General features: G+C 37.8%; 1 protein-coding gene and 1 long non-coding RNA gene across 2 annotated transcripts; one reads left to right on the forward strand and one right to left on the reverse strand.

Moving 5' to 3' along the window:
- Window positions 1–18,296, forward strand: LOC131931170 (catalase). The gene is made up of 12 exons (XM_059287877.1): window positions 1–307; window positions 4,335–4,506; window positions 6,078–6,188; window positions 6,428–6,558; window positions 8,105–8,155; window positions 9,850–10,029; window positions 10,947–11,138; window positions 11,351–11,503; window positions 12,954–13,092; window positions 14,174–14,325; window positions 15,084–15,242; window positions 17,684–18,296. The coding sequence occupies exons 1-12, from the start codon at window positions 242–244 to the stop codon at window positions 17,702–17,704; spliced, it is 1,527 nt and encodes a 508-aa protein (XP_059143860.1). The 5' UTR covers window positions 1–241; the 3' UTR covers window positions 17,705–18,296.
- A 1,369-nt stretch (window positions 18,297–19,665) lies between these two features.
- Window positions 19,666–22,054, reverse strand: LOC131931291 (uncharacterized). The gene is made up of 3 exons (XR_009384269.1): window positions 21,588–22,054; window positions 20,724–20,839; window positions 19,666–20,584 (listed from the first exon to the last, which is right to left on the reverse strand). It is a non-coding gene; the product is annotated as an uncharacterized LOC131931291 (long non-coding RNA).
- Between the last annotated feature and the right edge of the window lie 5,088 nt (window positions 22,055–27,142).

The raw sequence follows: 27,142 nt of genomic DNA on the forward strand, positions 1-27,142 counted from the left end.
CGAGGTTACGAACTCTCGCTTGAACGTTCTGTTTGGACTATGATCTTTGGCGGTGTAAAAATTCAATAATAAAACGTAGATCTAAATCTAGTCTAGATCTAGATCTGGAATCTGGAGTATAGATTTAGACTTAGAGTGTTCTACATTCTCTAGATCTAGTAGTAGACTAGATCAAGATCTAGATTCTAGATCGAATTTCTAACGGAGAAAAATCATTGCAGAATTTTGTATAAAAACAAACATGGCAAATAATAGAGACAGAGCAGCAAATCAGCTAAGCGAGTTTAAGAAATCTCAGCCTCAGCTGGTAAGAATTTTTTTTAGATCTAATCTAGACTAGATCTAGATCTAGATCTAGAAATCTAGATCTAGATTTACTAAGATTTAGATCTATTCTAGAGACTTAACAGATAACTTAACTAATAGGCCTAATATCTAATAATTAGGTAATAGTAAGTAAACTATCGGTAATCTATCGTTTTGGGTACGTTACTAAAATCGCCCGCATCTAGATCTAGATCTAGAATCTAGAGAGAATCTAGATCTATAAATGTACGAAAAAGTTACCTCATTGTCAAGGCTTTAATAGAAGTATGTTGACATATGTTTGTGACAAATATATATAAATGAATAATTAACCTAAATGATAGTTTTTCTCACTAAATCTAGAATTTACGCAATTATCAATTTAAACATGACCACTGAATAATAGACATCCATATTTAATCCATTAGGCACTAACTTTGGAGTTTTTAGTTCGTTTTGAACTAAATTAGTTAATTTAATATTTATTGTCAATCACTACCATGTCCAACACATCTCTCCATGACAACTCTTCTTAAGCTTGAAGCTAAAGAAAACCACAAATCAGGTTAGACTCCATGCACAAGAGTTCCTCACTAGTGATCACCAAATAGCGGTCACGTGGTTTTTAAAAAATAAAAATAAATTGGTTGTGATACGGACGCCGGTCTTATAAAAAAACAGCTCACAATATTTGATTTCTTTTTTCATAGACTGATAAAACTAATAATGCTTTACGTTCTCGCTCATTTCTGTACCTACACTGTTGATATTTTAAAAATTCTATTAATTTTAATGAAACCAACTTTTGAATTTAGCCTCCGTTCTCCAAACCAAATTTTAAAATGCTTTTCTGGCATATCTAACCCTGCCACTTATGGTTTGTTGTTATGACACGGAAATCCCGCCATTTTGCGCGTGGTAAACATTTTTAAATGTAATTAGTTGAAGGTCTCTGGAATTTGGCCGAAAAATCACCGGAAATCAGACGTCCGGTCCGGGCGCCATATTGTTGTTAGCAACCGACCACGCATCCAAGTTAGAGAGAAATACTACTAAATGAAATCAATGGCTAAATTACTAAATAAATATATCAACATAGGCCAGAAATCAACTTTAAACAGCACTGTTTGCGAGCAAGATTTCCTATATAATTATATAAACAGCAGCGATTTGTAAAATAGAGTTGCCTTCCCCTGAATCTCGCGCTTTAAGTTTGAAAAAGAATAACTTAAACAAGATGGCTGCTATAGAATAGTAAATGAGCATGGTTGCATCTGTTGGAAACATCGATAGTCTTCATTTATTACTGAAAAGTTTTAATTCAGTTGTTTAAAAACAGGTACATAAATGAAACAAGGAATCATTTTTCTATTTTTCAAAACATAAATCCTCCTCAAAATGTGAAATAATTATTAAAATTTAAGGAGTCACCTGTCTTTCACATTACTAGTCGCGGGCGATTTTACGTATCTAAAACGATAGATTACCAAACTATCTTAGGTTAGGTGTAGGCCAGTGTAGGGTAGGACTAGGGATAGGGTTAGCATTGGATTAGCAAGCTATTTGGGTGTTGGGGATGACATTTAGAATTTAAAATATAAATTTTATCTAGATGTAGATTTAAAAAACTTCAGTGTAAAATATCCATCTCTTTATGAACTCACAGCTACCCGTCAACAGAGAATGAATTTTTCATCCCACTCACAAAAAAAATGTGGGAGCGATTATAGTAGCTTTGATGTTAAGTCTTTTACTTTTGAATATTTAAAAATATCTGAACTAGATCAAGAAATTGTTTTTAAAAGTACAACCCCCAACCCTTGTTTAGTGTTATAACTTTTTCTTTTACTAGATCAAGAAATTGTTTTTAAAAGTACACCCCCCAACCCTTGTTTAGTGTTATAACTTTTTCTTTTACTAGATCAAGAAATTGTTTTTAAAAGTACACCCCCCAACCCTTGTTTAGTGTTATAACTTTTTCTTTTACTAGATCAAGAAAATTTTTTTAAAAGTACAACCCCCAACCCTTGTTTAGTGTTACAACCCCCAACCCTTGTTTAGTGTTACAACCCCCAACCCTTGTTTAGTGTTACAACCCCCAACCCTTGTTTAGTGTTACAACCCCCAACCCTTGTTTAGTGTTACAACCCCCAACCCTTGTTTAGTGTTACAACCCCCAACCCTTGTTTAGTGTTATAACTTTTTCTTTTCGCCCATCTGTTGACAAAAAAAAACACCAACCGATGAAACAAAAAAAAGTCTTGCGAAATGTGTTGCTATTTACTTACCTCACTGCAGCTACCATTTGTTTTTATCTTTTCGCTAACCAGTTATTTGGCTGCTACTATGTGTTGCTTTGTCTTATCTGTGTATTTACATACATACTTCATTTTTCACTGTTTGTCTTTATTTGTCTAATCTGTAACCACACTGTTGTGTGCTGACCTTAAGTCGAAACGTCCATAGTACTTGTAACTGTCTTGAACTTGTCAGGTAACTAACACTATCTGTTTTATTGACCTTGGGTCAAAACGTCCATAGTACTTGTAACTGTCTTGAACTTGTCAGGTAACTAACACTATCTGTTTTATTACTATTTAACTGTGATTCTGCTGGTAGGTCTTGCATCTTCTTGTTACTATTTACCGGCTCGCCATTTCGTATCTCGCAATTTACCAACATCCAAGCCATATGTATAGGCCTATTTAATCACTACCAGTAACCTAACACTATACCCTTTCTATTATCAGACACTGGTATAAAAAAAAATGCAAATTATATAACTGAAGACATTACTCATACAAATGTGTATAGAAGACACTACTCATACAAATGTATATAGAAGACATTACTCATACAAATGTATATAGAAGACACTACTCATACAAATGTATATAGAAGACATTACTCATACAAATGTATATAGAAGAAACTACTCATACAAATGTATATAGAAGACACTACTCATACAAATGTGTATTATAGAAGACAAATGTTTATTATTTTCATTGATCCAATTTTCTAGAAATCTGAAACAATAAGAACAGGCAAATGTTTATTATTTTCATTGATCCAATTTTCTAGAAATCTGAAACAATAAGAACAGGCAAATGTTTATTATTTTCATTGATCCAATTTTCTAGAAATCTGAAACAATAAGAACAGGCAAATGTTTATTATTTTCTTTGATCCAATTTTCTAGAAATCTGAAACAATAAGAACAGGCAAATGTTTATTATTTTCATTGATCCAATTTTCTAGAAATCTGAAACAATAAGAACAGGCAAATGTTTATTATTTTCATTGATCCAATTTTCTAGAAATCTGAAACAATAAGAACAGGCAAATGTTTATTATTTTCATTGATCCAATTTTCTAGAAATCTGAAACAATAAGAACAGGCTAATGTTTATTATTTTCATTGATCCAATTTTCTAGAAATCTGAAACAATAAGAACAGGCAAATGTTTATTATTTTCATTGATCCAATTTTCTAGAAATCTGAAACAATAAGAACAGGCAAATGTTTATTATTTTCATTGATCCAATTTTCTAGAAATCTGAAACAATAAGAACAGGCAAATGTTTATTATTTTCATTGATCCAATTTTCTAGAAATCTGAAACAATAAGAACAGGCAAATGTTTATTATTTTCATTGATCCAATTTTCTAGAAATCTGAAACAATAAGAACAGGCAAATGTTTATTATTTTCTTTGATCCAATTTTCTAGAAATCTGAAACAATAAGAACAGGCAAATGTTTATTATTTTCATTGATCCAATTTTCTAGAAATCTGAAACAATAAGAACAGGCAAATGTTTATTATTTTCATTGATCCAATTTTCTAGAAATCTGAAACAATAAGAACAGGCAAATGTTTATTATTTTCATTGATCCAATTTTCTAGAAATCTGAAACAATAAGAACAGGCAAATGTTTATTATTTTCTTTGATCCAATTTTCTAGAAATCTGAAACAATAAGAACAGGCAAATGTTTATTATTTTCATTGATCCAATTTTCTAGAAATCTGAAACAATAAGAACAGGCGCTGGTGCTCCTGTGGGCAACAAGAATGCCACTCTGACTGTTGGTCCTAGAGGACCCGTCCTCCTACAGGACCATGTTTTCTTAGATGAGATGGCTCACTTCAACCGGGAGAGGATTCCTGAGAGGGTTGTACATGCTAAAGGGGCAGGTTAGTGATGGGATTCCTGAGAGGGTTGTACATGCTAAAGGGGCAGGTTAGTCTTGGGATTCCTGAGAGGGTTGTACATGCTAAAGGGGCAGGTTAGTGTTGGGATTCCTGAGAGGGTTGTACATGCTAAAGGGGCAGGTTAGTGTTGGGCAAATCTATTGTAGGTTAGTGTTGGGCAAATCTATTGTAGGTTAGTCTTGGGCTAATCTATTTTAGGTTAGTGTTGGGCTAATCTATTGTGGGATAAAGTTGGGCTTATCTATTGTAGGTTAGTGTTGGGCTAATCTATTTTAGGTTAGTGTTGGTCTAATCTATTGTAGGTTAGTCTTGGGCTAATCTATTTTAGGTTAGTGTTGGGCTAATCTATTTTAGGTTAGTGTTGGGCAAATCTATTGTAGGTTAGTGTTGGGCTAATCTATTTTAGGTTAGTGTTGGGCTAATCTATTGTGGGATAGAGTTGGGCTTATCTATTGTAGGTTAGTGTTGGGCAAATCTATTGTAGGTTAGTGTTGGGCTAATCTATTTTAGGTTAGTGTTGGGCAAATCTATTTTAGGTTAGTGTTGGGCTAATCTATTTTAGGTTAGTGTTGGGCTTATCTATTGTAGGTTAGTGTTGGGCAAATCTATTGTAGGTTAGTGTTGGGCTAATCTATTTTAGGTTAGTGTTGGGCAAATCTATTTTAGGTTAGTGTTGGGCAAATCTATTGTAGGTTAGTGTTGGGCTAATCTATTTTAGGTTAGTGTTGGGCAAATCTATTTTAGGTTAGTGTTGGGCAAATCTATTTTAGGTTAGTGTTGGGCAAATCTATTTTAGGTTAGTGTTGGGCAAATCTATTTTAGGTTAGTGTTGGGCTAATCTATTGTAGGTTAGTGTTGGGCAAATCTATTGTAGGTTAGTGTTGGGCTAATCTATTTTAGGTTAGTGTTGGGCAAATCTATTTTAGGTTAGTGTTGGGCAAATCTATTCACTTTGTTTTAGGGATGGGCAAATCTATTCGCTTTGTTTTTGAGTTGGGCAAATCTATTTGTTTTGTTTTAGGGTTAGTGTTGGGCAAATCTATTCGCTTTGTTTTAGGTTAGTGTTGGACTAAACTATTTGCTTTGTTTTAGGTTAGTGTTGGGCAAATCTATTTGCTTTGTTTTAGGGTTGGACTAAACTATTAGCTTTGTTTTAGGTTAGTGTTGGGCATATCTATTTGCTTTGTTTTAGGGTTGGGCAAATCTATAAGCCTTGTTTTAGGGTTGGACTAAACTATTAGCTTTGTTTTAGGTTAGTGTTGGGCATATCTATTTGCTTTGTTTTAGGGTTGGGCAAATCTATAAGCTTTGTTTTAGGTTAGGGTTGGGCAAATCTATTAGCTTTGTTTTAGGTTAGTGTTGGGCATATCTATTTGCTTTGTTTTAGGGTTGGGCAAATCTATTTGCTTTGTTTTAGGGTTGGACTAAACTATTAGCTTTGTTTTAGGTTAGGGTTGGGCAAATCTATTTGCTTTGTTTTAGTGTTGGGCAAATCTATAAGCTTTGTTTTAAGGCCTATGTTAACTGTTAAAAATCAAGGCAACTTTTGACAGGTGCTTTTGGCTATCTGGAAGTGACCCATGACATCAGCAGATACAGCAAGGCCAAAATCTTTGAGCATGTTGGCAAAAAGACAGAACTGGCCGTCAGATTTTCAACAGTTGGTAAGGTTATGGATTTCACAGATATCAAGAGGTAAACGAAAATTCCTCACATGCATGCAAGGTCTTTACCTGAATGAAAGTAAAACATAAAAGGTCTTGAACTGAATGAAAGTAAAACATAAAAGGTCTTGAACTGAATGAAAGTAAAACATAAAAGGTCTTGAACTGAATGAAAGTAAAACATAAAAGGTCTTGAACTGAATGAAAGTAAAACATAAAAGGTCTTTTTACTTTTCCAGGTGGAGAAAAGGGGTCTGCTGACACAGCCAGGGACCCCAGGGGTTTTGCCATCAAGTTCTACACAGAGGATGGGAACTGGGACCTTGTAGGCAACAACACACCCATTTTCTTTATCAGAGACCCAATCCTGGTAAATTTAAACCACAGTGACATAACACTGGCTCTTGTCTTTACACACTACACTGTCTGGCTCTTGTCTTTACACACTACACTGTCTCTTGTCTTTACACACTACACTGTCTGGCTCTTGTCTTTACACACTACACTGTCTGGCTCTTGTCTTTACACACTACACTGTCTGGCTCTTGTCTTTACACACTACACTGTCTTGCTCTTGTCTTTACACACTACACTGTCTGTCTCTTGTCTTTACACACTACACTGTCTGGCTCTTGTCTTTACACACTACACTGTCTTGCTCTTGTCTTTACACACTACACTGTCTGTCTCTTGTCTTTACACACTACACTGTCTCTTGTCTTTACACACTACACTTGCTCTTGTCTTTACACACTACACTGTCTGGCTCTTGTCTTTACACACTACATTGTCTGGCTCTTGTCTTTACACACTACACTGTCTGGCTCTTGTCTTTACACACTACACTTGCTCTTGTCTTTACACACTACACTGTCTTGCTCTTGTCTTTACACACTACACTGTCTTGCTCTTGTCTTTACACACTACACTGTCTCTTGTCTTTACACACTACACTGTCTTGCTCTTGTCTTTACACACTACACTTGCTCTTGTCTTTACACACTACACTGTCTTGCTCTTGTCTTTACACACTACACTGTCTGTCTCTTGTCTTTACACACTACACTGTCTGGCTCTTGTCTTTACACAATACACTGTCTTGCTCTTGTCTTTACACACTACACTGTCTGGCTCTTGTCTTTACACACTACACTGTCTGGCTCTTGTCTTTACACACTACACTGTCTGGCTCTTGTCTTTACACACTACACTGTCTTGCTCTTGTCTTTACACACTACACTGTCTGGCTCTTGTCTTTACACACTACACTGTCTGGCTCTTGTCTTTACACACTACACTGTCTGGCTCTTGTCTTTACACACTACACTGTCTGGCTCTTGTCTTTACACACTACACTGTCTTGCTCTTGTCTTTACACACTACACTGTCTGGCTCTTGTCTTTACACACTACACTGTCTGGCTCTTGTCTTTACACACTACACTTGCTCTTGTCTTTACACACTGTCTGGCTCTTGTCTTTACACACTACACTGTCTGGCTCTTGTCTTTACACACTATACTTGCTCTTGTCTTTACACACTACACTGTCTGGCTCTTGACTTTACACACTACACTGTCTGGCTCTTGTCTTTACACACTACACTGTCTGGCTCTTGTCTTTACACACTACACTGTCTGGCTCTTGTCTTTACACACTACACTGTCTGGCTCTTGTCTTTACACACTGCACTGTCTGGCTCTTGTCTTTACACACTACACTGTCTGGCTCTTGTCTTTACACACTACACTGTCTGGCTCTTGTCTTTACACACTACACTGTCTGGCTCTTGTCTTTACACACTACACTTGCTCTTGTCTTTACACACTACACTTGCTCTTGTCTTATAATATTTAACCATGTACCTAATGCTTTATTTGTGATACAAATTCTGACCTATTGCCATTTTGTCAACAGTTCCCAAGTTTTATTCATACACAGAAAAGGAATCCAGTGACCAACCTCAAGGTCAGTGGCTCATGTGTCCCAGAGATTGATTGTTGACAAGTGATACATGTTCCACTTTGATGGCCCACTGTTTTAGGTTTTGTCACCATTGTCTGCCCTTGTCACCACTGTCTGTCCTTGTCACCACTGTCTGCCCTTGTCACCACTGTCTGCTCTTGTCACCACTGTTACCACTGTCTGCCCTTGTCACCATTGTCTGCCCTTGTCACCATTGTCTGCCCTTGTCACCACTGTCTGCCCTTGTTACCACTGTCTGCCCATGCCACCATTGTCTGCCCTTGTCACCACTGTCTGCCCATGCCACCATTGTCACCATTGTCTGCCCTTGTCACCATTGTTACCATTGTCTGCCCTTGTTACCACTATCTACCTTTGTCACCATTGTCTGCCCATGTCACCATTGTCACCACTGTCTGCTCTTGTCACCACTGTTACCACTGTCTGCCCTTGTCACCATTGTCTGCCCTTGTCACCACCGTTACCACTGTCTGCCCTTGTTACCACTGTCTGCCCATGCCACCATTGTCTGCCCTTGTCACCACTGTCTGCCCATGCCACCATTGTCACCATTGTCTGCCCTTGTCACCATTGTTACCATTGTCTGCCCTTGTTACCACTATCTACCTTTGTCACCATTGTTTGCCCTTGTCACCATTGTCACCACTGTCTGCCCTTGTCACCACTGTCTGCCCTTGTCACCATTGACTTCCCATGTCACCATTGTCACCATTGTCTGCCCTTGTCACCACTGTCTACCTTTGTCACCATTGTCTGCCCTTGTCACCATTGTCACCATTGTCTGCCCTTGTCACCATTGTCACCATTGTCTGCCCTTGTCAACACTGTCTACCTTTGTCACCATTGTCTGCCCATGTCACCATTGTCACCATTGTCTGCCCTTGTCACCATTGTCTGCCCTTGTCACCACTGTCTACCTTTGTCACCATTGCCTGCCCATGTCACCATTGTCACCATTGTCCGCCCTTGTCACCATTGTTACCATTGTCTGCCCTTGTCACCATTGTTACCACTGTTTGCCCTTGTCACCACTGTCTGCCCTTGTCACCATTGTCTGCCCTTGCCACCGTTGTCACCATTGTCTGCCCTTGTCACCATTGTGACCACGGTCTGCCCTTGTCACCACTGTCTGCCCTTGTCACCATTGTTACCATTGTCTGCCCTTGTCACCACTGTCTGCCCTTGCCACCATTGTCTGCCCTTGCCACCGTTGTCACCATTGTTTGCCGTTGTCACCATTGTTACCATTGTATGCCCTTGTCACCACTGTCTGCCCTTGTTACCACTGTCTGCCCTTGTTACCACTGTCTGCCCATGCCACCATTGACTTCCCTTGTCACCACTGTCTGCCCTTGTCACCATTGACTTCCCTTGTCACCACTGTCTGCCCTTGCCACCATTGTCTGCCCTTGTCACCATTGTTACCACTGTCTGCCCTTGTCACCACTGTCTGCCCTTGTCACCACTGTCTGCCCTTGTCACCATTGTCTGCCCTTGTCACCACTGTCTGCCCTTGTCACCACTGTCTGCCCTTGTCACCACTGTCTGCCCTTGTCACCACTGTCTGCCCTTGTCACCACTGTCTGCCCTTGTCACCATTGTCTGCCCTTGTCACCACTGTCTGCCCTTGTCACCACTGTCTGCCCTTGTCACCACTGTCTGCCCACCACCACCAGGATGCAGATATGGTCTGGGACTTCTTCACCCTGAGACCTGAAACGACACACCAGGTGTGCTTCTTGTTCTCTGACCGTGGGACACCTGATGGATACAGACACATGAACGGCTATGGCAGCCACACTTTTAAGCTGGTCAACAAGAGTGGTCAAGCGCATTACTGCAAGTTTCATTTCAAGGTCAAAATTATTGTCATGTAATCCAGATAAAACTAGCTCTTTTGATGGTATCTCGGCCTATTAATTAAAGCATTAAACTCTAATTTAATATGTTATCTTGACCTTTTAGTTACAGTATTTAACTCTAGTTTAATATAGCACTAAGCTCTGTCTAATTTATTTTAACATTAAGCTCTGTTTAATTTATTATAACATTACGAGCTGACCCGCGACTTAGCATACGCCACTATCTAGTTGTTTTATTTTCTACTTATCAACAATTCATAATTTGTGAATTCGACACTACCCCACCCCCTGCCTTCCACCCCACCCCGCCCAGTGAAAGCAGCCGTTTACAGACGACAATGAAAATATCAAGCAGAACTTATTTTTATCTCCCCTTAGTTTCAAATCGTTTAAAAACTAAATTATCTGCCCCTAATAGCCGTCACTTATTCAAACCGGCTCTACTGTTGTAAACATTCGGGTGAACCACAGCTCACCTGACAGGTGGGGATGAGAGTGGTGGCTAAGCTGAGTGGTGTTTTGTATGGTCCCCATGAAGAGAATTAATTATATAGAAGCTCTGCCTAATTTATTGTAACATTAAGCTGTCTAATTTTTTTATAATATTAAGCTCTGTCTAATTTATTATAACATTAAGCTCTGTCTAATTTATTCAAGTTCCATTTTTTAACCTATGTTCTTTGGAGCATATGTAGGGATAATGCGGTCAGCACTTAGCCCAGCCACCTTTACTTCCCTAACAATAGTTATTGACCCATCAGAGCTGGGTGGACTCAGGGACGTTTTACTGACTTCAACCCATATTCGAACTTGAGACTTTTGGGAGTCTAGCACTTTAGCACTAGACCACGCCCTACCTGTCTCTTATAGCATTACAGTGTATGACAGCCAGCCATTGTTGTGTTTGACAGACTGACCAAGGCATCAAGAACCTGATGGCAGACAGAGCAGCAGACCTTCAAGGCACTGACCCAGACTACTCCACCAGAGATCTCTACAACGCCATCGCTGATGGGGACTTTCCTTCATGGACCTTGTACATCCAGGTCATGACCTTTGACCAGGCTGAAAAGTTCAGGTGGAATCCATTTGACCTCACCAAGGTAAGATCAGTCGGCCACTGAACACAAAATTGAAGAAAACACATATAAATAATAGAAGGTGTTTTGTCATTCTTGTTGGTTTCACTGAAGGAAATTAACCTGCCCAGTGGTGTCAGACACAGGGGATAATTCAATTGATTAAGTGCAGTATGTTGGTGCTATGATTGTTACAGTTTGTCACCTGTGACTGACCAAAGATTTTCTTCCTGCAGGTATGGCCTCACAAGGAGTTCCCGCTAATACCAGTTGGGAAGATGGTCTTGAACCGTAACCCCAAGAACTACCATGCTCAGGTGGAACAAATTGCTTTCTCACCTGCCCACATGGTGCCAGGCATTGAGCCTAGCCCAGACAAAATGTTACAGGTGAGATTTGTCCTAGCTAGCTGCACAAGAAAACCATCCAATGTCCCCAGTTGCACAAGAAAACCATCCAATGTCCCCAGCTGCACAAGAAAACCATCCAATGTCCCCAGTTGCACAAGAAAACCATCCAATGTCCCCAGTTGCACAAGAAAACCATCCAATGTCCCCAGTTGCACAAGAAAACCATCCAATGTCCCCAGTTGCACAAGAAAACCATCCAATGTCCCCAGCTGCACAAGAAAACCATCCAATGTCCCCAGTTGCACAAGAAAACCATCCAATGTCCCCAGTTGCACAAGAAAACCATCCAATGTCCCCAGTTGCACAAGAAAACCATCCAATGTCCCCAGCTGCACAAGAAAACCATCCAATGTCCCCAGTTGCACAAGAAAACCATCCAATGTCCCCAGTTGCACAAGAAAACCATCCAATGTCCCCAGCTGCACAAGAAAACCATCCAATGTCCCCAGTTGCACAAGAAAACCATCCAATGTCCCCAGTTGCACAAGAAAACCATCCAATGTCCCCAGCTGCACAAGAAAACCATCCAATGTCCCCAGTTGCACAAGAAAACCATCCAATGTCCCCAGTTGCACAAGAAAACCATCCAATGTCCCCAGCTGCACAAGAAAACCATCCAATGTCCCCAGTTGCACAAGAAAACCATCCAATGTCCCCAGTTGCACAAGAAAACCATCCAATGTCCCCAGTTGCACAAGAAAACCATCCAATGTCCCCAGTTGCACAAGAAAACCATCCAATGTCCCCAGTTGCACAAGAAAACCATCCAATGTCCCCAGCTGCACAAGAAAACCATCCAATGTCCCCAGTTGCACAAGAAAACCATCCAATGTCCCCAGTTGCACAAGAAAACCATCCAATGTCCCCAGCTGCACAAGAAAACCATCCAATGTCCCCAGTTGCACAAGAAAACCATCCAATGTCCCCAGTTGCACAAGAAAACCATCCAATGTCCCCAGCTGCACAAGAAAACCATCCAATGTCCCCAGTTGCACAAGAAAACCATCCAATGTCCCCAGTTGCACAAGAAAACCATCCAATGTCCCCAGTTGCACAAGAAAACCATCCAATGTCCCCAGTTGCACAAGAAAACCATCCAATGTCCCCAGCTGCACAAGAAAACCATCCAATGTCCCCAGTTGCACAAGAAAACCATCCAATGTCCCCAGCTGCACAAGAAAACCATCCAATGTCCCCAGTTGCACAAGAAAACCATCCAATGTCCCCAGTTGCACAAGAAAACCATCCAATGTCCCCAGTTGCACAAGAAAACCATCCAATGTCCCCAGTTGCACAAGAAAACCATCCAATGTCCCCAGCTGCACAAGAAAACCATCCAATGTCCCCAGTTGCACAAGAAAACCATCCAATGTCCCCAGTTGCACAAGAAAACCATCCAATGTCCCCATAATTTCATGTCCTCCTCTAGGGCCGTCTGTACTCATACACTGACACCCACCGCCATCGCCTGGGATCCAACTACCTTCAGATACCAGTCAACTGTCCTTACAGTTCAAAGGTCAAAAACTACCAGCGTGATGGTCCACAGTGTGTCACAGACAACCAAGGTAAAGCATGACACCCCAGGTAAAGCATGACAACCCAGGTAAAGCATGACAACCCAGGTAAAGCATGACAACCCAGGTAAAGCATGACAACCCAGGTAAAGCATGACAACCCAGGTAAAGCATGACAACCCAGGTAAAGCATGACAACCCAGGTAAAGCATGACAACCCAGGTAAAGCATGACAACCAAGGTAAAGCATGACAACCCAGGTAAAGCATGACAACCCCAGGTAAAGCATGACAACCAAGGTAAAGCATGACAACCAAGGTAAAGCATGACAACCCAGGTAGAGCATGACAACCAAGGTAAAGCATGACAACCCAGGTAAAGCATGACAACCCCAGGTAAAGCATGACAACCAAGGTAAAGCATGACAACCCAGGTAAAGCATGACAACCCAGGTAAAGCATGACAACCCAGGTAAAGCATGACAACCCAGGTAAAGCATGACAACCCAGGTAAAGCATGACAACCCAGGTAAAGCATGACAACCAAGGTAAAGCATGACAACCCAGTAAAATGCACGTTACAATATTTCCTCTATACTCTGTATATGATAAAGTAAAAAGGCAGAGTCTACTGCTCCCCAAACGAAATGGAATTTATACAGTGGTGTGTGGTCGTCCCCCCCCCCCCCCCCCCCTCCTGAAATTATAGTCGTCCTTCCCCCTTCCCAAAATTTCAATTCCCCCCCATCCCCTCCTGGAGAAAAAAGTCTGGAAGAAAAAGACGGTTAAAAAGTGCTCCGACCTTTTCAAATAAGGGTGGTGGGGGCCATTTTCACTAATGCAAATACTAATATATAGGTTTAATTTGAAGATAGGCCGCAAAATTGATAGTTTGTCCTGGGCACCTAAATAGATTGCTACACCTTTGTATATAGTTAATGTAATCTAATCAAAGTTATAAATTATTAGGTACTTTAGCCACATCTGCTCTTACACATTTGTTTGTTTATTTGTTTGTTTATTAATTTGTTTGTTTTTTGTTCATTTGTTTTTCATTTTTTTCTTCATTTGTTTCTTTGTTTCTTCATTTATTTGTTTCTTTGTTTCTTCATTTATTTGTTGATTTCTTCAAGAGGGAGCCCCCAACTATTTCCCCAACAGTTTTGGGGGGCCCCAGGACCTGAGCTCATGTGTGGAGTGCACCTTCCCAGTCAGTGGTGATGTCCAGAGGTACAACACAGCTGATGAGGACAACTTTACACAGGCAGCTTCCTTCTGGAACAATGTAATTGGTTTTTGTCTTCTGAGGGTCAGTGGGTGTAGGAAGGGGGGGGGGGGGGGGGGGTTATAGAATGTCAGTGGGGGGAGGGAGGGAGGGGGGACAGAATGTCAGTGGGTGTAGGAAGGGGGGGGTTACAGAATGTCAGTGGGGGGAGGGAGTGAGGGAGGGGGGTACAGAATGTCAGTGGGTGGAGGGGGGGTTACAGAATGTCAGTGGGGGGAGGGGGGGTTACAGAATGTCAGTGGGTGTAGGGAGTGGGGTACAGAATGTCACAGGGTGTAGGGAGTGAGGGAGAGGGGTACAGAATGTCAGTGGGGGGAGGGAGTGAGGGAGGGGGGTACAGAATGTCAGTGGGTGGAGGGGGGGTTACAGAATGTCAGTGGGGGGAGGGGGGGTTACAGAATGTCAGTGGCTGTAGGGAGTGGGGTACAGAATGTCACAGGGTGTAGGGAGTGAGGGAGAGGGGTACAGAATGTCAGTGGAGTGAGGGAGAGGGGTACAGAATGTCAGTGGAGGGGGGGAGAGGGGTACAGAATGTCAGTGGAGTGAGGGAGAGGGGTACAGAATGTCAGTGGAGGGAGGGAGAGGGGTACAGAATGTCAGTGGAGTGAGGGAGAGGGGTACAGAATGTCAGTGGAGGGAGGGAGGGGGTACAGAATGTCAGTGGGTGTAGGGAGGGGGGGGTACAGAATGTCACAGGGTGTAGGGAGTGAGGGAGAGGGGTACAGAATGTCAGTAGTGACAGTTGGTGATACTTGCAGGTGTTAACAGCAGCAGAACGCACACGTCTAGTAGAGAACATTGTCGGGCACCTGAAGGAAGCTCAAGACTTCATCCAGAAACGTGCAGTCAGCAACTTTACACAGGTGGACCCAGAGTTTGGGCGGAGGATAAGTCAGGGTTTAGGGCAAGCTGGAGCTGTGAGTTTCAAAACAAGTCTCGTCCAACATACATGTACAACATACATGTCCAACATACATGTACAACATACATGTCACGTCCAACATACATGTCCAACATACATGTCCAACATACATGTCCAACACACATGTCACGTCCAACATACGTGTACAACATACATGTATAACATACATGTCACGTCCAACATACATGTCACGTCCAACATACATGTACAACATACATGTCACGTCCAACATACATGTACAACATACATGTCACGTCCAACATACATGTACAACACACATGTCATGTCCAACATACGTGTACAACATACATGTACGACATACATGTCACGTCCAACATACATGTACGACATACATGTCCAACATACATGTACAACATACATGTACATTATACATGTCACGTCCAACATACATGTCACGTCCAACATACATGTACAACTTACATGTCACGTCCAACATACATGTACAACATGCATGTCACGTCCAACATACATGTACAACACACGTCACGTCCAACATACGTGTACAACATACATGTACAACATACATGTCACGTCCAACATACATGTACAACATACATGTCACGTCCAACATACATGTCACGCCCAACATACATGTCCAACATACATGTCCAACATACATGTACAACATACATGTACAACATACATGTCCAACATACATGTACAACATACATGTCACGTCCAACATACATGTCCAACACACATGTCACGTCCAACATACATGTCACGTCCAACATACATGTACAACATACATGTCACGTCCAACATACATGTCACGTCCAACATACATGTCCAACATACATGTCCAACATACATGTCCAACATACATGTACAACATACATGTCCAACATACATGTCCAACATACATGTACAACATACATGTACAACATACATGTCCAACACACATGTCACGTCCAACATACATGTCCAACACACATGACACGTCCAACATACGTGTACAACATACATGTCACGTCCAAATACATGTCCAACACACATGTCACGTCCAACATACATGTACAACATACATGTCCAACATACATGTACAACATACATGTCCAACATACATGTCCAACATACATGTACAACATACATGTACAACATACATGTATAACATACATGTCACGTCCAACATACATGTACAACATACATGTCACGTCCAACATACATGTACAACATACATGTCACGTCCAACATACATGTACAACACACATGTCATGTCCAACATACGTGTACAACATACATGTACGACATACATGTCACGTCCAACATACATGTACAACATACATGTACAACATACATGTACAACATACATGTCCAACATACATGTACATTATACATGTCACGTCCAACATACATGTCATGTACAACATACATGTCACGTCCAACATACATGTACGACATGCATGTCACGTCCAACATACATGTACAACACACGTCACGTCCAACATACGTGTACAACATACATGTACGACATACATGTCACGTCCAACATACATGTACAACATACATGTCACGTCCAACATACGTGTACAACATACATGTACAACATACATGTCACGTCCAACATACATGTACAACATACATGTCACGTCCAACATACGTGTACAACATACATGTACAACAAACATGTCACATCCAACATACATGTCATGTCCAACATACATGTACAACATACATGTCCAACATACATGTCATGTCCAACATACATGTACAACATACATGTCCAACACACATGTCACGTCCAACATACATGTCCAACACACATGTCACGTCCAACATACGTGTACAACATACATGTACAACATACATGTCACATCCAACATTCATGTCATGTCCAACATACAAGTCATGTCTAACATTCGTCCAACATACAAGTCATGTCCAACATACAAGTTATCTCTAACATACACCCAACATACTTGTCATGTCTAACATACATGTCATGTCTAACATACGTCCAACATACATGTCATGTCCAACATACAAGTCATGTCCAACATACGAGTCATGTCTAACATTCGTCCAACATACAAGTCATGTCCAACATACAAGTTATCTCTAACATACACCCAACATACTTGTCATGTCCAACATACATGTCATGTCTAACATTCGTCCAACATACATGTCATGTCCAACATACAAGTCATGTCCAACATACATCCAACATACAAGTCATGTCCAACATACATGTCATGTCTAACATACATCCAACATACATGTCATGTCCAACATACAAGTCATGTCCAACATACATCCAACATACAAGTCATGTCCAACATACATGTCATGTCTAACATACATCCAACATACATGTCATGTCCAACATACAAGTTATCTCTAACATACACCCAACACACATGTCATGTCCAACATACTTGTCATGTCCAACAAGTCATTTTTTGTTTTGTTCAGGGTAAACCTGCCAATCTGTGAAAGGTCACCTGTCAAAGGTCACCTGTGGAATTCTCTGCCCCTGAGAAGACTTGCACCAGTCAAATGTTAAACAGATTTTTTTCAATGGTTGTTAATTGGCCAAGCAAATCTATTTTTAGTAGTTATTTTGTTTTTTTAATCATTTTCACTTTGATGAAACATTTGTTTTTTAATTGAATGAACTAAAACTATTAAGTTAAACAAGCTGTTGTCTCCATCACCCCACGTATGTGTGTTAACCTTTATCTTTTATCTTGAACAAAACAAGAGGGAAGTTTCCTGATGGCTAGACATTGGCAAATCTTTTGTAGGCGTATGTTGGCCAAACTGTTGTAGGCGTATGTTGGCCAAACTGTTGTAGGTGAATGTTGGCCAAACTGTTGTAGGCCTATGTTGGCCAAACTGTTGTAGGTGAATGTTGGCCAATCTGTTGTAGGCGTATGTTGGCCAAACTATCCTGCACCAATTCTATGTACCTTATGTGAGCTTTGGCTACATGTAAGAACTGAAGCTACCCATCATTCTCATCATTAATCAGACTTGATTCAAATATTTTTTGGCTTTTAATGTCAATAAAAGTTGTTAAACCGTTGGTTTTTGTTTGACTTGTGACAAAGTCTATGTGAGAGTTACATACTGAGATGTAACTTTCCGCTTTTTCTGGATTTGCGCTTTTTCTGGATTTGTGCTTTTTCCGTTTAAGAAAAAAAATTTCCGCAAAAAAAAAATTAGATTTTTTTTTTGTGCCGACCAATGTCTAAATGTCCTCTATGTTTACTTCTGATATGTCTAAATGTCCTATGTTTACTTCTTATGTCTAAATGTCCCCTATGTTTACTTCTGATGTCTAAATGTCCTCTGTTTACTTCTGATATGTCTAAATGTCCTCTGTTTACTTCTGATATGTCTAAATGTCCTCTATGTTTACTTCTGATGTCTAAATGTCCTATGTTTACTTCTGATGTCTAAATGTCCTATGTTTACTTCTGATATGTCTAAATGTCCTCTGTTTACTTCGGATGTCTAAATGTCCTCTATGTTTACTTCTGATGTCTAAATGTCCTCTGTTCTTGATGTCTAAATGTCCTCTATGTTTACTTCTGATGTGTCTAAATGTCCTCTATGTTTACTTCTGATATGTCTAAATGTCCTCTGTTTACTTCTGATATGTCTAAATGTCCTATGTTTACTTCTGATATGTCTAAATGTCCTCTATGTTTACTTCTGATGTGTCTAAATGTCCTCTATGTTTACTTCTGATATGTCTAAATGTCCTATGTTTACTTCTGATGTGTCTAAATGTCCTCTATGTTTACTTCTGATGTGTCTAAATGTCCTCTATGTTTACTTCTGATATGTCTAAATGTCCTATGTTTACTTCTGATGTGTCTAAATGTCCTCTATGTTTACTTCTGATATGTCTAAATGTCCTATGTTTACTTCTGATGTGTCTAAATGTCCTCTATGTTTACTTCTGATATGTCTAAATGTCCTATGTTTACTTCTGATATGTCTAAATGTCCTATGTTTACTTCTGATGTCTAAATGTCCTCTGTTCTTGATGTCTAAATGTCCTCTATGTTTACTTCTGATATGTCTAAATGTAGGTATTCAAAATGAAATTTTTATAATGAAATTAAATAAAATTTAACACTTCCACCTGATAGAGACTGTTTTCATCAGAACAGAAACACCAAATTTATTGATGTATGTCCATTTTTAAAAAAGTTATGAATTTTTTAAAACTTAAAAAATGCGTTCGCTTTTTGAACAGTAAAGGGTCTATTTGAGACCCCTACTAACTTCTAAAATAACTAAGTTAGAACTCTCAAATTTCTTGCACACACAGCCAGTAATACAAATAGCAGACCCAATATTTTTCAAGGTAGTCAGACAGATATAAATGGAAAATTTATTCACATAAAAATGAGCCAAAGCACAATTTTACTAAAGTACGAAAAGGGAGACAAAAAGTCAATTTACAGTCATTTTTAAAAAATCATAGAAAATCAACTAATTAAGCCACATTAATAATATAAATGTTCTAAGAAAGGAAATTCAAACCATGTTAATATAAAATAAGCAGGTAAAGAATTAATAAAGAAAGTAATTAGCGAGACCAGATTCAGCAAGGTCAGTTTATAAAAATTAGAAATTTCATCCTTTTTCAAAAAATTATTTAAAAATATTTAAGTAAGGTATCTTAATAAATTTTACACCAACTTAAAGCACATGATGTTCTTAATATATAATAAACACAGAGACATAAAATAATCATTCTGCAAAGCAATACAAGGCATCCTTCCTTAACGCCCAAAATCAAGAATTTTCATTACCTAACATCTTGCAAAAAGTGTTCTTACTTTTAAGAAAGTAATATAAATTGTGTAGGAAACATGTTAGCATTACTTTGTTATAAAAAACTAAATAACTGTACTACTTCTTTACTTATATACTATAATAAGAAGAAATTCCATGCATTTTAAAAACTGACGAAGTAAGATAACTAATTAAACTGAAATTCTTTTTAAATTACCCTAATAGAGTTGTGATGTTTATCTAGTTTTGTTACTCTGGTTCCTAATCATGACTTGTTTAGCATAAATTTACTTGTTACTAGTATATTTATTTCTTCTAGTTAGTTATTGATCAAAGTCAACTTCTGGAAATGTCTAGGTCCTAACTTATACAATTATCAGAAATCTTAGAGCAGGTTCAAAAAGACAGGTCAATATCCTGATTGGGAAATTTCTTTATGAGGTTGGGTAGCATTGTAATTAATAGTCAATATCCTGGTTGAGTTTGTCCTCTTCAAGGTTACAGATCAAATTATGGAATCTAGTAAGGGATCCTTCCATTGGTCCAGAGTATAGAAAATGTCTGTGAATAAAAACAATTAATTAGCATTTCAAATATACTGACTTATATAACAGGCCTGTATATCTTTATACCAACTTAAATATCAATCATGTAACATTACATCATTATAAATAATAAGCAAAGTGCATACAATACTAACATTTGACATATGGTTTCCTTCAAAAGTATTCAGGAGTCCTGTTGTTGCTTTCACAACAATACAAAATTTTTGGTAGGCCAATGAGTTTCCCCTTTCTTTCATGCTAATATCTTACTCTGTAAATAGAATAATAATAATAATATTAAAAGTAAGGCTGCTCAATGCTTTTTAGATATTAAATGTAAGCACTATAGATAGTTATACTACTAGATCTAAATATTAACATGAAAGCAATAGTGAATCTAACTAATCTAAGTAGATCTAGACTAAATCAAGAAACAACTTTGGACTAAACTATTATGGAAGGGGGGCTACATTTTATTTTAAGTCGTCTTTACAATAAATCTAGAGATAAAAAATGTAAAAGATCGTAATATTCTAAAATTTAATGTAACTACTGCACATATATAGAATAGTTAACTATGAAACTAGGAAAGACAAAAAGAAAACAATGCTACAATAAATTGAAAGTATGCTGTTAACCGCTGCGGTAATATAATAGTTGAACCCAACACTACGAGAAAGTAAAAAAAAAACATGGCGGACAATCGGCTTGAAATATCGACAAAATATTGATAGTTTAATCGGCCGATGTTATTAACTAACATAATTTACTAAAACAAATTAAATTCTATCATCCTTTTAAACATCTTTTTGATTTAATTGCGCATTCCTTTTTTATTTCAGTGACCATAAATTAAATACAACTGACTTTTAAAAAAGGCTAGATAATTTTTTGGAAAAAAAATTTTTAAGCGTGGAGCAATTACCGATAAGCGGACACTAATATTCAAATGTATTAAAGCAGCAGTTAATCATAAATAAATAGAATATAGCTAGTAATATAATATGCATTCAACTTACCTGCACGTGTTTTTAAATCCACTGTAATCAACGAATAAACACAAAATCTTGCTCTGAACCGAGGTCGGGTGTTCCGGAATTCAACACAATCTTGACTCGAGCCGGCGAAATTTAGATGCGGGTCGTCGCGATTTGTATACATTGGTTTCATTTACTGCGGTCCGACCCCATACATGGAGTGTTCATTAAATCGTAACAGTTTTATGGCAAATTGGATGCCCTTTCGGAATATACAACTTTGGCGGCTGTAAAATTATTTTTTCATGGAAAAAAATCATTTTAAAATTTTAAATTGAACATTTTTAGCATTTAATTATATTATACAGCTGGCAAAGTTATACCATCTTACAGAGCTACCATTCTTCTTTCTAAATCAGTGGTTTCTAATTGCGTATGTATTATGGGGTCGGACCGCCGCGCGATGCCGCAACGCGACCAAAAATTTTTAAAACCGGCTTAAATTTTTCGGCTCATTTAGAATACCTACTAAATGTCCCCTATGTTTACTTCTGATATGTCTAAATGTCCTCTATGTTTACTTCTGATATGTCTAAATGTCCTTTATGTTTACTTCTGATGTCTAAATGTCCTCTGCTCTTGATGTCTAAATGTCCTCTATGTTTACTTCTGATGTGTCTAAATGTCCTCTATGTTTACTTCTGATGTCTAAATGTCCTCTGCTCTTGATGTCTAAATGTCCTCTATGTTTACTTCTGATGTGTCTAAATGTCCTCTAAGTTTACTTCTGATGTCTAAATGTCCTATGTTTACTTCTGATGTCTAAATGTCCTATGTTTACTTCTGATATGTCTAAATGTCCTCTGTTTACTTCTGATATGTCTAAATGTCCTCTATGTTTACTTCTGATGTGTCTAAATGTCCTCTATGTTTACTTCTGATATGTCTAAATGTCCTCTGTTTACTTCTGATATGTCTAAATGTCCTCTATGTTTACTTCTGATGTGTCTAAATGTCCTCTATGTTTACTTCTGATATGTCTAAATGTCCTCTGTTTACTTCTGATATGTCTAAATGTCCTCTATGTTTACTTCTGATGTCTAAATGTCCTATGTTTACTTCTGATATGTCTAAATGTCCCCTATGTTTACTTCTGATGTCTAAATGTCCTATGTTTACTTCTGATATGTCTAAATGTCCTCTGTTTACTTCTGATATGTCTAAATGTCCTCTATGTTTACTTCTGATGTCTAAATGTCCTCTGTTCTTGATGTCTAAATGTCCTCTATGTTTACTTCTGATGTGTCTAAATGACCTCTATGTTTACTTCTGATGTGTCTAAATGTCCTCTGTTTACTTCTGATATGTCTAAATGTCCTCTGTTTACTTCTGATATGTCTAAATGTCCTCTATGTTTACTTCTGATATGTCTAAATGTCCCCTATGTTTACTTCTGATATGTCTAAATGTCCTCTGTTTACTTCTGATATGTCTAAATGTCCTCTGTTTACTTCTGATATGTCTAAATGTCCTCTATGTTTACTTCTGATGTCTAAATGTCCTCTGTTCTTGATGTCTAAATGTCCTCTATGTTTACTTCTGATGTGTCTAAATGACCTCTATGTTTACTTCTGATGTCTAAATGTCCTCTGCTCTTGATGTCTAAATGTCCTCTATGTTTACTTCTGATGTGTCTAAATGTCCTCTATGTTTACTTCTGATATGTCTAAATGTCCTCTGTTTACTTCTGATATGTCTAAATGTCCTCTGTTCTTGATGTCTAAATGTCCTCTAAGTTTACTTCTTATGTCTAAATGTCCTCTATGTTTACTTCTGATGTCTAAATGTCCTATGTTTACCTCTATCTTTCGATTTAGGGACAAGCTGCGTATAATCGTTCACTAAATTTAATCCGGCGCGTCCGCCAGCTCCTGGGCAGTGTGCGATTGGGTACTCCGGGCTTGACTCTGAGCACTATGTGTTTATGTTATGAGTATTGCGTTTTCATTTGTGGTTTTTTTTCATTTGCATTGTGTTTGTTTTCTTTTGTGTTTAGTTTTGTACTGTTCCCAAAGTGGTACATTTTACAAATTCACCTTGGCGGAGCATGGGTATGCAGCTAGTTCTTATATAACACTACAGGAGATGGCAACTCAAGATATAGACATGATTTTTAATCTGTTTTTTTAAATGCTATAACTTTTTAAAAATAGCATAGAATCTCATAGAAAAAAAGAATTGCGCTCCAAATGAACAGCAAACACTGTGTGTATAATAGTACGGAACGTTAGTACTTTATAAATAAAGTATTACTTCCAGTAACTGGAAATTACTCTAAAACTAAATGTGCCAGAAAACTGAGAATTAGATCTTTTACCTATAGGCTAATTTTCGTGTCATAAACAGTACTCAATTTATACACTTGCAAGTGTCTCGCAAATTGGTCTCGCTATTATTTATTCTTCAGGTTTGTCTTGCATTTTTTTCTTCTCCCAATTACCACCTCGTCGTTTCGCGTCTCGCAAATTACCAACACCCATAAACAGCCACGGGCTCACTAATCAAAGACTCAATGTATGTTAAAACTTTGAGGTTGGTGGGCGAGGTAAATGGTATCTCTGCATTTAAAATCTCTTGATATTGTATGCCAAAACCTAAGATCTGACCAAGTGACAGGCAACTACATCTCATTTATTCCCGACGGCATGCTCGCGGCTTTAAAAGAAATGATCAATGTATAGAAACGGTATTGACTTGAAATTTTTTTTATGGAATCTCAACATTTAAAAACCAATATCGTCATAAATATTCTAAATGATATCACTTCAAAAAAATAAACAATGTATTTTTAATCAATGTACGAATGCCTTCAGAGGTTACCAAAATGAATTTCAGCATAATTATGTATGGAAGCCATTCAAAAGGGCTATCTAGTGAATCATTCACTGAATGTCAACAAAATCACTTTATAATAGGGGTGTCAAACTGATTTTTTTAAAACGGTCCCAGAGCTTTTTTGAAAGTTGCTATGTCAAGAACTCAAGAACCTAAGATAGTGTGCACTAAATTTGTTCATATATCTCAAGTAGTAAAAAATTTACGACGTTTTAAAAAAAATGATTTTTAACTTTTTTTTTTCAACACCTTAAAAAGTGCCATGTTTGAGAGGTTATATCTTGAAATAAAAGAACACACTAAAAAATCGATTTCTTTGGTAATGTAAAGTACTTCAAGCTACACATCATGTACTATTTAGTTTAAAATGATCGCTAAAACCCAAACATCCATGAAATTTGCAGAGTTTTCTACTTTAAACTATACCCATATATTGTTGACACTGGTGACAAAATGTACGATCACGTGACCTTTTACATTTAACAGAAAAAAATATTCAGCTGTTCTAAAAAGATTAGAAAAATATGTTGCAATTAATTTTCAAAGTACCCTTTGTCAGAAAAGACAAAAATATTTGAACTAAGCAATCAGAAAAAAATTAGACTCCGATACAAAGTGAAGTGGGGTCTAGCTCATCGGACGAAGCTGAAAAATAACGTGGAAGTCTAATCATTGAACGGCGTTATAGCTTTAATAATAAAAATATACTGAAGAAATAAACTATAAAAACTAGACTCACAAACTTGTTTATTAAGTAGCTACATGTTTTTATTTATTTTACTGTACTATCAAGCCTCTAAGACTTGGTAACATCAATTTAGAAAAGCTTGGTTGTGCGTTGTTAACAAAGAAAACGGCCATTTTCTTCGACCGGGCCAAGAGCTATTTTAATGATCGCTATAGTGTGTTTTGTCGAGCTCTGCCTTTTTTGACCATGCTCAGAAAGGATAAACAAAATAAGTGTTTTAACAGAAAAAAGGACCACCTTTCTGAATATGCTAATAAAAATGTATGCGATGATAGAATCACATGGTAATTTTCAAATTTCTTAGTTTTTTTTTATCATTTTAAATATTTTGTCTATTATGCATTTTATTTGTTTAGTATCCCTTTAAGGCTATTCAATTCTACATATTTACAGTGAATTACTGAAAAGTAGAAAATAAAACTACTAAATAGCGTCGTATGATACGCTGCGGGTCGGCACGTAGACAATATTTTAAATCCATTTCAAATTACTTAAACTTTTTAAATCAATTCTTTAAAAACCGTTTTAATAACAAGCTTTTATGTAATTATGCACTAAAAAGTAGAAAATAAATTATACACTACTATTTAAATAACTGTAAAGAAAAGCGTGGGTCACTTTAGTACCTATTGGATACCTTTACTAATATTTGAGAAGAGACCCACGCTTTTCTTTATAGTTATTTAAATGGATGCGTCTATTCGGACCCGGGTCCCAATAGCGTCGGCCGCTATTGGGACCCGGTATAATTATAGTTATTTGGCCTATTAGGTACACATTAGTTACAACTAATAACAACTAATATTATTTTAATATTATACCGGGTCCCAATAGCGTCGGCCGCTATAAGGACCCGGGTCCGTATAGCGGCCGACGCTATACGGACCCGGGTCCCAATAGCCACTTCCTATTTAAATAGTAGTCTATAATTTATTTTCTACTTTTTAGTGCATCTACATAGATTCTACTACGAAAACTCAGGTTTGTTTACATGTTGTTTTTTTTTTTTTTTTTTTGTTTGTTTGTCCGTTTGGTTACAGGAGAGAATCTGCACTATGTGCAGAGCTGTAAAATAGTATGTAGGTAGAGAACAATTTTCTTTTTCAGACAGGCTGTTAATCACAAATTAATTTAAAGACGTTAATTAATTTATTGATTTATTCATTGGTAGATTAACCACATTAGTTATAAAAGTTCAGAACATTGACTTTACTAAGAGTGAATAGTGACGGCACATGATTTATTTACTTTTTAAAACAACAATGGCGGGTCCATCGAAGATTTTGGTGCCGATTCGAAACTATAGCGCATTATATAGCTAATTTTCTGACGGCTCTAGCTTTAACGATGCGTCCGTTTGCTATTTTTATAAGGTTTCAACACTATTATCAATTTTTTAACAGTTCTTTTTATTTTAGTAGGCATATACATTTCTCTAGATCTACAGATCAGCTGTAGAAAGAAGAAAAAGTTATGAATCAAGATAGATCTAGGTCACTAGACTTAACGTAAATTCTATATCTAGACTTAATGTAAATTCTTCATCTGAAATCTATAAAGGCTAAAATTATTTTATTTAAATCTTTGTTTAGCTTCAATGATCACAGACATGCCTACCGTCCCGCCAAAATCGGAACCGTCCCGCTTTTTCACCTAAAAAATTTTGTTCCGTCATTCCGAATTTGACTCAGTTGGTTCCGATTTTTTTGAAAATTTTTTTTAATAAAGAGAGGTAATAATGTAAATTGAACAAAAAGCAGGAAAAAGCGATTATCTCCCTTTGACACACGTTTCTGTTTCCTAGTTTACTTACAATATCTACAAGTATCATCTAATTCTAGATCTAGTTAGTAGTATATCTACTACTACTAGATCTAGAATTGTAACTAGATCTACTAGTAGATACTGAAATATTGAATACTGATCAATCTTGTACTTGTAAGTTTAACTTAAC

This window comes from Physella acuta, unplaced genomic scaffold (assembly GCF_028476545.2).
Source record: "Physella acuta isolate Inbredline_101_S28 unplaced genomic scaffold, ASM2847654v3 ptg000103l, whole genome shotgun sequence".
NCBI classification, from domain to species: Eukaryota; Metazoa; Mollusca; class Gastropoda; family Physidae; genus Physella; species Physella acuta.